The sequence below is a fragment of the Petromyzon marinus genome, chromosome 72, assembly GCF_048934315.1.
Source record: "Petromyzon marinus isolate PM22_M1 ecotype Great Lakes invasive population chromosome 72, UKy_Petmar_22M1.pri1.0, whole genome shotgun sequence".
NCBI lineage: Eukaryota > Metazoa > Chordata > Hyperoartia > Petromyzontiformes > Petromyzontidae > Petromyzon > Petromyzon marinus.
Window position 1 is genome coordinate 5,294,422 of NC_133738.1, and position 16,563 is coordinate 5,310,984.

The window sequence follows — 16,563 nt, forward strand, 5'->3', positions numbered from 1 at the left end:
TATTGCACAGTCGGGACCCAGGTTATAGGGAAATTGACACCAGGCTAGGGTAGCCTGTGGGTGCTAGGGACTTCTCCAGTACTTTTCCCCTGGAGGAGCGATGGGATCCCGGGGTAGGGGGAAATTGGCACCAGGCTAGGGTAGCCTACGGGTGTGCTAGGGAATCCCCAGTACCTTTTCTCTGGGGTGTGGAGTGTAGGCAGTGAGTGTACAGTACACGGAGTCGTGTGCAAAGAGAGGTCTTTAATAAAGCAACTGGCGTAAGCCCTTAAAGAAACTGGCGCAAGCCCTAACATGAAGATTTGCCTCCGAGTCATCATTTACTCCACAACACATGTACACAGTAAACCATTTGCCCATCGTGGCTCGGGGTTACATTGTTTTTGGGGGGGAAATAGCCACGAACGGAAAAATGCGTGATCCGCAAACTCAAATGGGAAAGCCAGGATACGACACTCCCCCACCGTTGTATTATGTTCCCCTACATCAACCTCAACACATTAAACTGGACGTATTCTGAATGTAAAATATGAAATGTTACATTGTTGAGTATAGCTTGTACAAGAAGTGCAGGGAACGAAATCAATTGATGTAGTGTGCAACACTGTATAGTACAGTATCTGTGTACAGTGTGGGTTACTGTGCGAGGACTGAACCTCTTCGCCTCCTCACTGGAGGCTGGGGACACCACGTGACCTGTGACCCACGAAGGGTTGCTTGGGAGAAAAGACGGTAGACAAGACGGGAAATTAGATGGGAGACAAGACAGATATGAGATGGGAAACGAGACTGGAGACAAGACGGATATCAGATGGAAGAAAAATGGGAGACAAGACGGAGACAAGATGAGAGACGAGATCGGAGACAAGATGCTGCTCACCCAAAGCTCTGATAGTTCTGACAGTGGCATTGTCTTTGTGAGCGCCTTTTGGCGTCCTCTGATCCAACACTGTTTGAGACTAGGCTCTAAATAAAGTTGACTCTGGTGTGGACCAATCAGTTTCAAAGACAATGCATCATATACTATCAGAGTATCAGAGCATGTACTGTTTATTTTTTGCATGTTCACCACAAGTATATGTGGTTAATGCAGAAATGATTCCTTGCAAAAAGTTTTAGTTTGGTCTTTTAACATCTTAACACCTTTTATATTGCAACATAGAGTAAAACGTATTCTTATATTTACGTCATTTCTTACATTTCTCCTCCCGTTTCTGCTCCCAGCAATCCCTAGGATTTAGGCAAAGAAGCGTGAGAGGAGGACTGAGACGGGGAAAAAGAGATGGGGTGACGATGACATTGAGACCACAATCCTGTGAGCTGCAGCAGCGGCCCCCGCACGATTGCAGTTGTTCCCTGTGCAGCACACCATGTTTCCTGCTGTTGCGGTTAAACCCAGGAGCTTCATTTGATATTCCAGATAGTCCTTGTTCACAGCAGCATTCTGGCAGTTCTGTTGACTGGTGCACGCATATCCGGTGCCTGTCTTAGTGCCTTCTAAAATAGAAATAAGTAATATTAATAAAAACGTTTTTTTTAAACACGCTTTAATGAAATGTACCGTACTAGCAATGGAAGAACTCCACGACTCCAGGAAGTGGCCCCGAAGCTTGCCATAACGTAAGGGACCGTGATGATTTTCAGCCAACGTTAGTTGACCGTGGACAATTAGACTCAAGCCGAAAATAACATAATAAAAAGTAATGTTTTAAAATATATATTTTTATTTTTTATGATAGAATATAGTATTGTCATCAGTTTGACATAAGTATACCAAGTTTGCAGTCGATACTACATTGGGAAGTGGGTAAAAATTGAGTTACAAGATTTGAGGATACAACAGACAGAGGAGTGAGTTCAATCAAAGCGCGTAAAAAAGAGACATTTAAGTAAATATCTTGTCATCACCCGCGGAGGTCTATTGACTGTCAGACGAACGCTTCATCAAAACACCGCCACCTCTCAAGGTCATGTTATGCAACAATCCACCCTACACGTGAGCAGATCTCATCGCTTCGTCTGCTCTGTGTACATCCTCACAGACAAGTTCGTTCCTTGGCTGCCACTCGGTTTTTCTCGACCGCCGCCCAGCTTCTCTGTTGCTGCTCAAGGCCACTTGTGTCCCCATGTCTCTAACCTGCCTCTTTCTGAGTCACGGTGCAATTGCAAGCAATGCATCTCTCCACGCTTAAATGCATAATTTCTAGTCGTCATTCTTTGCTTAGAAAAGCAAGTGGGCTTGGCCAGGACACGTGGTGGTTTTAAAGGAGTGATGGGCGATGGTCGAGGACAATGGAGTGGCAGCCAAGAGATGGAACGCGTTCACCAAGTGGAGCGACATGATCTGAGCATGTTCAGGCGCTCGGTAGATTATTGTAACGTAAAATCACCAGAGATAGGCAGCCGGTTTGGAGAGGCCATCATCCAGCAGCTGATTAATATTGGTTGTTGATTAAATGTGCGGTTGTCTCTGTTAAGACGTTTTTAAAATATAAACTTACCTATACTCTTTGGTTCTGTCGGTAAAGTCACGTAGTTATAAAATAAAATAAATCACGACGTTTCGGGCACTACACAAGCATCCATAATCAGGTGGAAAAGCATGGTCTGCTGCTGAGGAAGACTGTTTTAAAAGGTTTGAAATGGGTGGAGCTCAAGGGTAACAAAGTAGTGGCCGGGGCTAGTGATGTTAATGTGATACATTTGCAGGTAAGTGTAAGATAGGAGAGCGGCCACTTCTTTATGACCCTTGAGCTACACCCATTTCAAACCTTTTAAAACAGTCTGCCTCAGCAGCAGACCATGCTTTCCCACCTGATTATGGACGCTTGTGTTGCGCCCGAAATGTCATGATTGATTTTATTTTATACCTACGTGACTTTACCGAAAGGACCAAAGAGTATGGATTCCTGCAGTCACGAAAGCTTCAAATCAAGAATAAACTTACCTGTGATTTTAAAAGTGACACAAGCATCCATTCCTGCTTGGCAAGTCTTCGGTGTTTCTGGCAGTCCAAACTCATTGCTGCCGAAATAGCACGAGCTAGCAGCTGTAGAAATAAAACAAACAGTGTGAGGGTATATTCTTGGTTCTTCGGTAAAGTCACGTCATGGATGACTGCTTGTGTTGCAGTCGAAACGTCGTGAGAATTTTTAAATAATATATTTTATTGTTTCCCTTCAACGTGACTTTACCGAAAGAGCCAAGAATATGAATCACTGCAGTCACGAAAGCTTTAAATCACAGTGTGAGGGATTATTGTATTTATACATGGTGTTGTATATAGGCCCATTTTCCATCTTAATATTAACAAGTAATTTTCCGATACATAGACACATATTTCTATTGTTTAAAAAAAATGAATAAAAACAACACCAACCCAGGCCCTCAGCATGGTATGTGGAGGTCATGAAAAGCCATTTACCATGACCTACTGACACGATTTTAACAGTTACAAACTCCCAGGGTCAAAGGAACAGACAGAGTGCAGAGCAGCGAATTGCAAGAGACTGACGTAAACACAAAGCCAGGGTCACTGAGAGTTTGCGCTAGCTGCAGACAGCCAAGCCAAACAGCCAACCATTTATCCTGCATTACTATTAAAGTAACGTTAAGTTCGAAATTCAACAACAGGAATAGGCTAAATTATCGACCCTAACGCTCACTCCAATTGGCAACCAGGCCACAAGCTACATCATTGAACCATCACCCATCTATTAATTCAATATGAAATGTTATTTCCATGTTTTAATAATTTCTATACAACTTGACCCGAAGCATATGACAATCAGAATTTTCCTAAGTCAAAATGAATGCTCTAACCTCCAGATATAAGCTAATAATAAGCAGAGTTAATATAAGGTTAGAGAGGAAAAAAAACAAGCGCACAGCAAAACTGCAACGTGAACTAAAGAGCCTGGCAACAACGGGCAGGTAAGGAGAGTGGGGGCAAAGGGTGGCGGACCCCCACGCGAGCAGAAATAAAGGCGGGGGGAAGAGATGCTTGGAGTGCCAGCATGTCAGCGAAAACACCAGGCAAAGTTAATAAACAAAAATTCACAATACATTATTTCATACATAACATTCATGTTGGCACTATTCATCGTAAACTATACTCCGCTGACACAACCTTGTTAAACATAAATTACATGACTTAAGCGATGTTAAACCCAGGGTCAGAGAGAGAAAGAGATCCCGGCCGTCTTTGTCTCCCCACAGCGCAGGGTAGGAGTGTGTATACGCTTGGGAAAACACCTTCCCTTGACATGAGTCAAACACCACAACGGAAAGCTGACACAGACCTTGGGTTACATACCAAATCATAACTGTGGAATGGTGGTGAATTGAAATGTTAACCTAAAACTTTTTAACCATTCCCTCGTGTGTCGGGGACATGATGCAGGGAGGGAAGCTTGCCCTCCCTCTCGCACCGGCAGACAGAGGCAGACAGCGAGACGCCTCCTTCGAGACATTTGTAATGTCTGTTTTACTTTTTGGTGTTTTATGGAAAGAGGAGGACAACAGAATATGCTGTAAATGACGCACACAAGGACACACACTGACACACGTACAGACACACACATACGGACAGATCATGACATGGCAAAAATTGGAAGAAGCTCCGCCTTGTGGGGAGGGTCCAAGTGAAGGGATTTTTGGCATAAAAGAGAACGCTACAACATTGGAAGTCAGTTCCGGAACTCAGCTGAGTTTGGGCGGCTCACTGGAGCCGGCCCATCGGGGCTCAACTCACCGGAGCTCTATTTAAAGCTTTCGTGACTGCAAGGATTCATCTTCTTTGGTTCTTTCAGTAAAGTCACGTAGAATGAGAATAAAATAATAAAATAAAATAACAATAAAATTCTCACGACGTTTTGGCCACAACACAAGTGGCCCTCATCAGGTGAAGGGACGAGACTGTTTCGAGGACAGCGCTGGAGCGAACACAGCCAAGCTCAGACCACGACCTTTAAGCTGTGTGAGAAGAAACAGAGCGCCTTGACAAAGGAATTAGCATAAAAATTAGCATTTAATTAGCGGACTTAGCATGATGAACGGTGTAGAGGGGGTGAACATGTGCAGACCGGCGAGGGGGGGAGGGGGAGTTTACATATTGATGGTGTGAAAAGGGAATTTAAGCTGCTGCGAAAGTTTGGGATACCACTACTTGAAAAAATATACTGTACCATTGAAAATTAGTTTAATGTTTGGTTCGGATAATTTAGCATTGAAATAGCTGCGTGATTAGCTTGTGACTGGTCACAGAAATGGCTATGTTAAAGTCAAAGCCTACACATCCACAGAGGCACCTAGTACAAATCAAACAGGAGAATTTAGCATTGAAATAACTGAGTGATTAGCTTGTGACTGGTCACAGAAATGGCTATGTTAAAGTCAAAGCCTACGCATCCACAGAGGCACCTAGTACAAATCAAACAGGAGAATTGAACCTTTAAATAACTGAGTGATTAGCTTGTGACTGGTCACAGAAATGGCTATGTTAAAGTCAAAGCCTACACATCCACAGAGGCACCTAGTATAAATCAAACAGGAGAATTTAGCATTGAAATAACTGAGGGATTAGCTCGTGACTGGTCACAGAAATAGCTATGCCAAAGTCAAAGCCCACACATCCACAGAGGAACCCAGTACATGGACGCCAAAGGGGCTGCAACAACTCAACAACTCGACTATCATATACTAAACCGATGTGAAAAAACCTAAGTCTAAATTACATCAATATAATAAATGTACTCAATATATTCTTCAATAAGCTGAGCTATTAACAGAGCTCGGCTCCCCATCTCATCTGCAGGCGGGCAAGACCCACTTGACAGCTTAACTCGCCCCTGCGTGGGTCGGCCTCTGCCGACGCGGTGGTCTCTGCCACCCGCCGGGGTGGCGAGGGTCGCTGTTTAGCGACGAGGCTACGAACGTGCATTGCCAGCGCTGATTGCGCAACCGGGTCACTCAACACCACCGTGCATGCTGCGAGCGAGCTGTGGGTGCCATCTACCGACCGAGTTCCGCAACTGCAACAGCGTGTCAACTGGTCATCTGAACCAGTTCACCACGGTGACAGATAAATCGACTGATACGTATGATGCGCACCGCCCCCTCACCACACGACAACCAGGCGTCTGTTTTGACGTAAAGAATCAACTCCGAACACTGACTATTCAAAATAACTTATATCAGGAACAAGGACAATCCCAAAACGAGAAGCATCTAAACGTGAAGGCATCGCTACAGATCGGGTGATAATAGTTTGTCGTTTTACAAGTTTAATCATTTCCTCCTTAATATTTAGTGGGCTGTACTCTTAATCGCATAAATTCCCAACAGATCCATCAATACGAAATGATTCTTGACACCTTCTTCCGCAGAGCCACGCTCACGTGGGGAATGATGTGTCCAACCAGATCCTTATCAGGCGATCTGGTCCACAATTAATTAAACTTGGTATAAGATAAAGATCTTGGGGGAAAAAGCGCACCCCATCGCCTGCCCTTACTACAAGCCATTTCTATAGTCATATAATCTTGCCGATGGATCTATTGAGATTTGTGCCTTTGAGAATAATAACTGTTTTTGATTATCTTTTTCGTATGAATATCGCCGTATAATCTTTAAAGTACCTTTCGTTTACAATCGCTGCATGTACTCGCGTACTCTACAGAATGCTCAACTGTTCCATGACCCAATGTGCTACCAAAGTGATAAGGGTTGCATGTGATCAATAAGGAGTGCGGTACTGCGTGAACAATTCAAGTATAATCATTTATTATAAAGTTAAGGTTTTTGTTAGAATAGCTTGCAAGCATGTTTTAATGACTCTCTCGCTAACAACAATTGCGTTATGCGGGGGGGAAATATCAAAGTGAAACCACACTGTCGTGATGATACTGTATTGATACCGTGTTGAAGTTCCGAGATTGAGAGTTCACATACTATATTAGACCTTCTTTGGTTCTTTCGGTAAAGTCACGCAGAATGATAATAAAATAATAAATTGATAAAATAAAATAACACAATAATATTCTCACGACGTTTCGGCCACAACACAAGGCCGCTTGTGTTGTGGCCGAAACGTCGTGAGAATATTATTGTGTTATTTTATTTTATCAATTTATTATTTTATTATCATTCTGCGTGACTTTACCGAAAGAACCAAAGAAGATGAATCATTGCAGTCACGAAAGCGTTAAATCGAAATTTTACTATATTAGAGTTAAGGTTTAATTAGAAAATAAATTGATTAATGCAGAAGTGGTCGTGTGATTCTTTCCTATAATTTTTGCATAAGGACTGTATCCTGCGACGAGATATGAACCTGGGGACCTAAAAGATAAACACACTAATCCACTCAATAAACGTTAAAGCGAGAATAATTGCATTACACTGATCGATAATACGAGGGGAGACAACGAAGCCGAGTTGACACTAGCATAACCGCATACGATTGATTGCATTATCGTCAACGAGGCGGGGCCTGATTATCATAAAGGTTATCATTAACATAACCACACCCACTCACAAATTAATACGATTAGCTCCCGAATTAGCATAATTATACACATAATTACGCAAATTAACATAATTTCAGATAAATCATGCAGATTTCAAATTTCATTTAATTTTCATTATTTTCATCAAATTTTCACACACCACATATACAACAAAGTGGGGGCTCGTCCATGATCTCTCACAGACAGTTTATGCTTAAATTGAGGAACGAATCACTGTTGTGTTAACCGAGGTGTTGTGAACTAACATTGCCCTGTGACTGTAACGGGTGTAAAACAAACAAAAAAACGCACTCTGAAGGAAATACCAGGGTAGCAGTGTATAACAAAGACAGTTGGAGTAAGATTATTTGCTCGAGTTGAACCAACACATCCTGTGATACAAAGTTTTTATACGCGCTCTGAGGTGAAATTCCAAAGTAACTCACGCTGCACATGAGATGTTAGAATTAAGATACACTCTTAAGTCTATTAACTGCACTACATAATAGAGATGGCACATGACCCGCAACATTCTGAGCAAGACACCCTAACACATAACATCGATACAGAGTGGACTTCCGAGGAGGAGATGGAATCTATGGAAAAACAATATCGTGAATATGTGTTAAAACGTACTCGACGGACTGCTAGAGAGCAGACAGAGCAGACAGAGCAGAGAGACATATGGGAGGGGAGACATATAGAAGATGTTAAGACACAGAGGGAAACTACTTAAGGACGTGATGAAATGTAGCAAAGCCAAACGTGACGTAAAAGTTGCAGAAATAGTGAGGTTAGACTCATATCTCCTCACACAGACAGACAGAAAAAGATTATGGAATGAGGAAAAATTTGAAAGGGAAAGAGAGGATAAACTGTCCCTAATGGAGGAGGTAGAGCAACTGCGCACTCTCATTAGAGAGAAAGAATCGGCGCTAATTGCACCAGCGGAACCCCCAGACGTTCGTTGATACACATAACACATACGGGAGCAACAGTTTACCAAACTTTGAGCCATGCGGACGTAGCCCAGGGCCAGATCCCCCAAAAAGTATGGCTACCATGCAAAGCAATTTTGACCAAGAAACCCCCTCGCAACTCGAGGGGAGGGAAGGAGAAATACGGATAAAAATAGGTAAACATGAGGCTGACCACCTCGAGGTTAGAGAGAGACCAAAACCCAAAATAAAATTGTCAGGATACTCATTACAAATAGCATCAGCGGAGCTAGGGCAGAACGAGCGGCACATAGACAACTCACCAGAAAGACGCACGCTACGCAAGTACGACTGACATCATGCAGATGACACATTCCACGCAAGCACGACCGACGTGGAACCTACGGCAGGGATTACTCTCCAGAGAGGCGCACCTCACAAAACATGACCAATCAGATACAGATAGCTCAGACAGCTCACCAGAAAGACGCACGCTACCCAAGTACGACCGACATGATGCAGATGACAGAGACAGCTCACTTGGAAAACGCACCTCACGCAAGCACGACCGACGTGGAACCTATGGCAGGGATCACTCTCCAGAGAGGCGCACATCACGCAAACATGACCAAGCAGATGCAGATAGCTCAGACAGCTCACCAGAGGAACGCACCTCGCGAAAACATTACCAACATGGCACGGGTAAAAGGGACAACTCACCAGAGCGACGCACGACACGTAGTCACCAACGCAAAACCACCCCGCACCACAGATGACAAACACAGGAATCCCGACAACCATGAAGCACGAGACAAAACATAAACCACAGCACATCACCCAGCAGGCACCACACACACGTAGTAGACGGCGTGAAGGTCAAGGACAAAAACACTCACCACATAGACACCGTTCAAAGAGGTCATGCACACCAACCCACAAGCACGAATCACAAGACTCGCATGCGAAAAACAAGGGACACAAGCCACGGGACAGATACGAATCCTCGGACAGAGGGAGATCACGACACAGACACGGGAAACATGACGGTAGTGATAGCGAAGGCAGGGACAGCTCGAGTGAGCGCTCTTCAGGAACAGACGCCACTGACGACGAACAACACACCTTTGACAGTAAAACCCTCAAACTAATGGACAAAGCGCTCGTGAGGGTTCCTTATTTCGATCCACACAATAAAAACAAGGATATGCATAACCACATAGCTACAGTAGGACAGGAGGCTAAGATCCGGGGTCTGGGTAAATCAGCAGAAAAGGCGTGTTTATTATCAAGGAGCCTACATGAATCCGCCAGACCATGGATAACGTCCCTGCTAAATAGGGTCAAGAGTGATTTCAAACAATTGAGCCGAGCAGTAGTTAAGAGGTTTGGGGAATACTCCACACTATCCGAAGGATTGCACGCAGCAAAATTGATGACTCAGTGTGCAGACGAAGACCCACGAGATTATATCCTATGCCTCAAGAGAGCATATTACGCAGGTGACGTGGACAACGCCCAGGAAGAAGGGGAAATATTAAAAGTTATGTTCTTTCAATCACTAAGACATGAAATAATGAGAATAGTAGGAATGATGCTAGACCCCGAGATTGCCTCCTTACGCCAGATTGAAAGCAAGGCCCACACGGCCTGGGTGAACGGATGGAGAACCACTAGCATAGCCAAAACACACATCACCAAAGACAGAGAACGTCTCAATCTGGAGGGAAGCGAATTTCCAGGAAATAATAACAGCACCACACGGAACGGACATGAAACCCCCAGAGAGAAGCGAGGCCAGAGAAACTTGGCACTCACAGCCGCCACAGCCCTGGAATACAGAGGAGGGCGGATCTTGGAACTATGGAGGAGGGAGAGCGAGTGACGGGCCATACCTACCCCGCGAAGGCCGACGCCCACCGAACCAATCACCATATCGTCTCCCACTGCCACCTCCGCTAGCAATAGGGCATAGACCACAATCAGCCAACAGGAGTCGATACGCTCACTACATTCTGATGGAAAGAGAACACCAAGAGAATATGAAGACTCCCAAGCAAACAGCAAAGGCAAGAATACCAACAGAACACACACAGGAAGAGGATGCACCCAACGCAAGGATAGCCCAAGTGAACAAAAGAAACTCGAGAATCCCCAAAGCAGTCACCGAAGTGGTACCAGAGGGTAAAGGGTACCATCTGGGGGAATTAATTCCCATAGGACCGGTTGGACGAGTCCACGTGGAAATAATACTGCAAGACACCCTGACCAGCCAGGGCCTTTGTGATACGGGAGCAGAAATATCCATGATATCCAGCGACCTATTTGATGAACTCCAGACTGCCCTCCAGAGGAAGAATGAAACATTACAGATGATGCCAAGTAGGCTCACCTACTCAGGATGCGAAGAGACCCACATGCGACCATTGGGCAAGGTCATGATGAAGCTCACGTTCAACGAAATCAACATGAGCCATCCACTATATGTCGTACAGAACCCAGGAAAAGAGCTGATCATTGAGATCGAACTACTGAATCGCCTTAAACCCATTATGAGCCTTGAATCCCGACAAATATGGGCACAGTCAATGCCGGAGCAGCATAAGGATCCAGAAGATAAAGAAGTTAGACTCTACGGGAATTCAAATGATAACACAAGAACTCAACCACCTGTCACAGACAATCAAGAACGAAACCAAGCGTCCAGCAGGAATATGGACCACTCAACTACTGACCAACAGACTGGGAAAGGACCTTGAGGAAACCGACCTACAACCAGTAGTTCCCAAAGACTGTCCCCTCATGGAGTACATACCGCCCACTAGTGGCCAAACAGGTGAACAGGGGACGGGTGAAGGAGAACCCAAGGCCGGAAGCATATTCCCCTCGGGTGAGGCAAAGGTAATTCAGCCGATTTAACACAAAGGAAACATGAAACTGAGCAACCAGGAATTACGGAAGCCTTAGACCCAGACCAAGGGAAAAGAGTCTCCACAATAGAAAAACAAATGGAACAACAAATTGAAGCGGCAGACACCCTTAAGAATGACACTCAACGAAACAAGCTCCGACAACAGCTCCAGAAATACCACTTCCTGTTCTCAGAAGACTCCTATGATTGCGGCAAAACCGACCTACATGTGGTATCTATTCCCACACTGGAGGGAGCACCAGCAGTATACGTAAAACAATACAAGATTCCACTGGCCGCTTATGAATCAATCCAAGAAACCTTGGGAAACCTACTCAAAAAGAATATCATTCGGAAATGCAACTCAACCTACAACTCACCAATTTGGCCTGTTCTAAAACCCACGGGCAAGTGGCGACTCACCATCGACTATAGGCAACTCAACAAAACGGTTCCCCTATCTCGATGGCCAATGGCAGAAATCGATCAGAATCTCAACCAAATGAAAGGCACAAAAATACTCACCACAATGGACCTATCAAATGGCTTCTGGACCATGCCCGTGAAAGAAGCGGATCAATACAAGTTGGCATTTATATTCAACGGGATATAGTATACTCAAACTCACCTGCAGACTTTAACATATTCCTACACAAGGCAATGGGTGACACAAAAGAGCGAGGTACCATCATCTATGTCGACGACATACTGGTCAAAGATTCCTCATGGGAAGAACACCTCGAGAGCCTCCAGCATACCCTCGAGCAGTTAAAAGAAGCAGGCGCAAAGATATCAATACAAAAGGAACAGTGGGCACGAAAAAGGGTGGACTACCTCGGGCTCCAGATCGGCACTGAGGGAATGTTACCCTAAACGAAAAGACTTGAAGCCCTCCTCGCACTCAAATCGCCCAGCACAGTCACGACCCTTCTGAGCTTTAGGGATTTGCAACTACCTTCGACAGTTCGTGGATGACTATGCAGGGATCGCTCGACCCTTAGTCAAACTACTACAAAAAGACGAACCATGGGAATGGGGACAGGAACAGGAAGCCACAGTGGAAGAATTAAAACGACAGATCACAGGGGCATCCTGCCTAGCATATCCAGAGAAAGGAAAAAAATAATACCTAGAAACAGCATACTCAGATCATAGTATCAGCTCGGTACTGTACCAGATACAGGAAGCAGAGAAACGAGTTATTGCCTACGCCAGCAAAGCCCTCCGGGGAGTGGAGACGAAGTTCTCCGAGTGTGAGAAGGCAATATTTGGGAACATCTGGGCTATACAACATTTTCGAAACTTGTTGAACGGAGAGAAAATCATCCTAGAAACGAATCATGAATCCTTGGCGTACCTCAACAGTAAGAAGATTTGAGAAGGCCGTGTAACCAGCAGCCGAATAGCCAGTTGGGCACTGACACTCCAAGGCCTACCAATCACGTGAAATACGCAAAAAACAAGAAAAGTCCAATGGCCCAAGGTCTTGCCGATTTACATGATTGCACCCTAGACAGCGTAGAAGCAGGGGCCGAAAAGATACCTCCAGAGGACAACAGGCACCTGCCCTTCAGAAAGGAGACATGTGCCGACCTACCAATGGTGTACATCTATGGATGCTCCAAAACGAAGGAGAACAAACTCCACGCTGGATCAGGAGTCATTTGGAAAACTGGCCCACTCACAGGGATTCAAGGAGGGTTTCAGCTGGGATCAAAATCAAACCAGTATGCAGAGTTGGTCAGGGTACACATCGCTGTCCAAATGGCATCTGATAACCAAATACAGACCATGGTGGTGTACACCGATTCCAACTACGTACAGCACAGCTTCCTGCACCACCTACCCATATGGAAAAAAAAAACGATATGAAAACCATAGGAATAAACCAGTTCACCATTGAGAACTGTTCGGGGCCATAGATAAGATGGTTCAGAACAAGGATATGAAGATATTTTGGAAGAAGGTCAAAGGTCACTCCAAGATACCTGGTCAAGAGAAAACTGGGAATGACCAGGCAGATGCCCGAGCAAAGGTAGGGAGCCTGGAAGGCACCCCGTGGAAGCTAGAAGACCAAACCGAAAGAGACAGACAACAAGAGTCGACGAACCAAGACCCCGTCATGACAGGACTGGTCACAAGAAGCAGGAAGAACCCTGCAGAAGCTGGAACCAGAGCCCAATTGAACAGTGCACAGCCTTCCGAAGACCTAGTTAGAATGCAACAAGAGGACGAAACACTAAAGGCACTAGCTGATCACATCCATGATCCAACAGGAAAACCAATCACTACCGACAATCTGAACGACAACAAAGAGCTCGAGACCATGCATAATCAAATCAAAAGGTTCTCAATGCGGAAATGGCTACTGGTATATACGAACGAAAGAGACGGTAAAACTAGATGGGTAGTCCCCTCACAATATCGAGAAATAATGTTAAAACACGCCCACGACTAGCCATGCAGCGGCCACCGATGCGAGATGAACACAGGACAGATGCTGCGGCAGGTGGCCTACTGGCCTAAAATGGGTGAAGACATACACAACCATGTGTCCAACTGCCTCGTGTGTTGTAAGTACCAGCCAACGGCCTCACAGCATAGGGCACCCCTACAGAGGAGGGGAACAGACTATCCTTGGTCCAACCTACAAATCGACTGGATAGGACCTGTCAACCGATCAACCAAAGGAAATGAGTACATGCTGACTGTGACCTGTGCATTCTCCAAATGGATAGAGGGTTTATCAGCACCCAACAACACCGCGGAGACGACAGCTGTCCTACTGATCAACCAAATATTCAGTAGGTGGGGCCTACCGTCAACAATCGATTCAGACAAAGGAAGCCACTTCACAGCCGAAGTAATCACGGAAGTAGGGAAGATGTTGGGAGTAAAAAGACAACTACATGATGCCATGGTATAACTGTTGGCACACTGGACTTGCAATCCAGAGGTCACCAGTTCCATTCAATCTCCCTGCACCGGTGCTCCATCGCCGCTGTAATCAAGTTTATTTTGTCTAACCAGTGAGAACTCATATTCTTAGTTTTTTCGGTAAAGTCACGTTGAAGAGAAACAACAAAATAACAAAATATATATAAAACAATAAAAAATTCTCACGACGTTTCGACCATAACTCAAACGGTCATCATCAGGTGTGTCGGTTTGCATAAATTTATTTTGAAAACGGCATATTTATTTATTTATTTATATATAAAAAATATATATAACGTTTGCGTCACGCGCAACGATTGGCAGTTTGCCCAGGACTAGTCCATCTATTTTTTTTTTTTAAAAGAGGAGGGGGGAGACGAAATTTGTTTTTATGTATGCTGTCTGAAAGCCACTGTAAGCGTGAACAATCAATCAAGAACTGAAATGATTTATCAAATCTTTCCAATGATTGCTAAGATAGAATCCATCTTCTCGGTTGAAATTGTCTCTGTGCTTGTATATGTGGATAGCCTCATGAACGAATCTCTCATGGAAGCCAGATGGCTTACAAAGAACCTCCGTCTTGGAAAAGTCAATGGCATGTGAGCCTACTGAATTAGAACAATGATCTGCTACGGCCGAGGTGTTGGTCCTACCGTGTTTAAGGTCTGCTTTATGTTCACGAATGCGGTCCGAGACATGGCGTTTGGTTTCTCCAATGTAACTACTACCACAGAGGCAACTTAGTTTGTAGACACCAGGGTATTGTATGTCCGGAATCACATCTTTTACAGACGGAACCAGATCACGGATTTTATGTAATGTGTTGAAACGGACCTGGATCTTGTGTTTATTCAAGATTTTGGAGATCTTTTTTGTGATCCCAGCAATGTAGGGTAAAGTGATGGTTTTGAAAGGCTCCTCAAGAGGGTTCTTCTTCATGGTTTGAGTGATAGCTTTGCGGATTGTATAGTCGGAGTAACCATTAGCCCTAAGAGCTTGGTGTACGTGCTTGAGTTCACTGCTTATGTGTTCCTGGTCGGATATGCATTGGGCTCACATGCCATTGACTTTTCCAAGACGGAGGTTCTTTGTAAGCCATCTAGCTTCCATGAGAGATTCGTTCATGAGGCTATCCACATATACAAGCACAGAGACAATTTCAACCGAGAAGATGGATTCTATCTTAGCAATCATTGGAAAGATTTGATAAATCATTTCAGTTCTTGATTGATTGTTCACGCTTACAGTGGCTTTCAGACAGCATACATAAAAACAAATTTCGTCTCCCCCCTCCTCTTTTCAAAAAAAATATATGGACTAGTCCTGGGCAAACTGCCAATCGTTGCGCGTGACGCAAACGTTATATTTTTATATATATATATATATATAAATAAATAAATATGCCGTTTTCAAAATAAATTTATGCAAACCGACACACCTGATGATGACCGTTTGAGTTATGGTCGAAACGTCGTGAGAATTTTTTATTGTTTTATATATATTTTGTTATTTTGTTGTTTCTCTTCAACGTGACTTTACCGAAAAAACTAAGAATATGAATTACTGCAGTCACGAAAGCTTTAAATCAAAATTCAGTGAGAACTCATTGAGAGCAAGGGGGTATAATTTGCGTGAGTGATCTGGGTAACCAATAAGAAAAATCGTTACAATAAAGTACAGCAGCACCCCAGCAAATATAAATCAGCTCAATAGCACGCATGTCAGGAAAAACGGGGTCCACCACAATGAGGCAAATAACAAGTCGCATGTAGCGGAGAGGTGGGGTAAGGTTTGGATCTTCGCATTTCTTCTTACAAATCAATTCGTCAGTGTGGGACAGTAAACCAAACACCTTTCACTCTCGGTGGGCTCCCAAGAGCTCACTCGAGTGGAGTCTCGTTCCACCAGCAGTTTCGTGAGCAAGACAATGCAGAGATGCTGCACCTGTAAATTTTCCTTTAAAGTCATACGTCTGGAGTTTGAAATTACAGGAACACCATGCCCAACGCGGCTCGATTGAACAACTGCTTTGGCTATATATGTACGGTTTAGCTCATGAGTTCTGCTTTCCGGTACATGCATGTGATGTTTTTGGTTCTACGCAGTTTAACACGGCTAACATTCACATCTCCGCTTCATAAAGTATTCCGAGAGAGTGCTGCCTCTGTTGGAAGTTAGGAATAAATCTACTTTGAGAACGATTGAATTACAATGTATGTTATGTTTTATTGTGATGATGTAACGCACTCACTCTTAGGCACAATGGCAC

General features: G+C 44.3%; 1 protein-coding gene across 1 annotated transcript in view; it reads right to left on the reverse strand.

Moving 5' to 3' along the window:
- Positions 1-223: 223 nt before the first annotated feature.
- LOC116957306 (uncharacterized) overlaps positions 224-16,563 on the reverse strand; it is a 205,970-nt gene continuing 189,630 nt past the window's right edge. Inside the window, exons 10-11 of the mRNA XM_032979380.2 lie at positions 2,948-3,049; positions 224-1,497 (exon numbers count right to left, since the gene is read on the reverse strand). Coding sequence (XP_032835271.2) covers positions 1,238-1,497; positions 2,948-3,049 — 362 coding nt within the window. The 3' untranslated portion in view covers positions 224-1,237. The remainder of the gene's footprint in view (positions 1,498-2,947; positions 3,050-16,563) is intronic.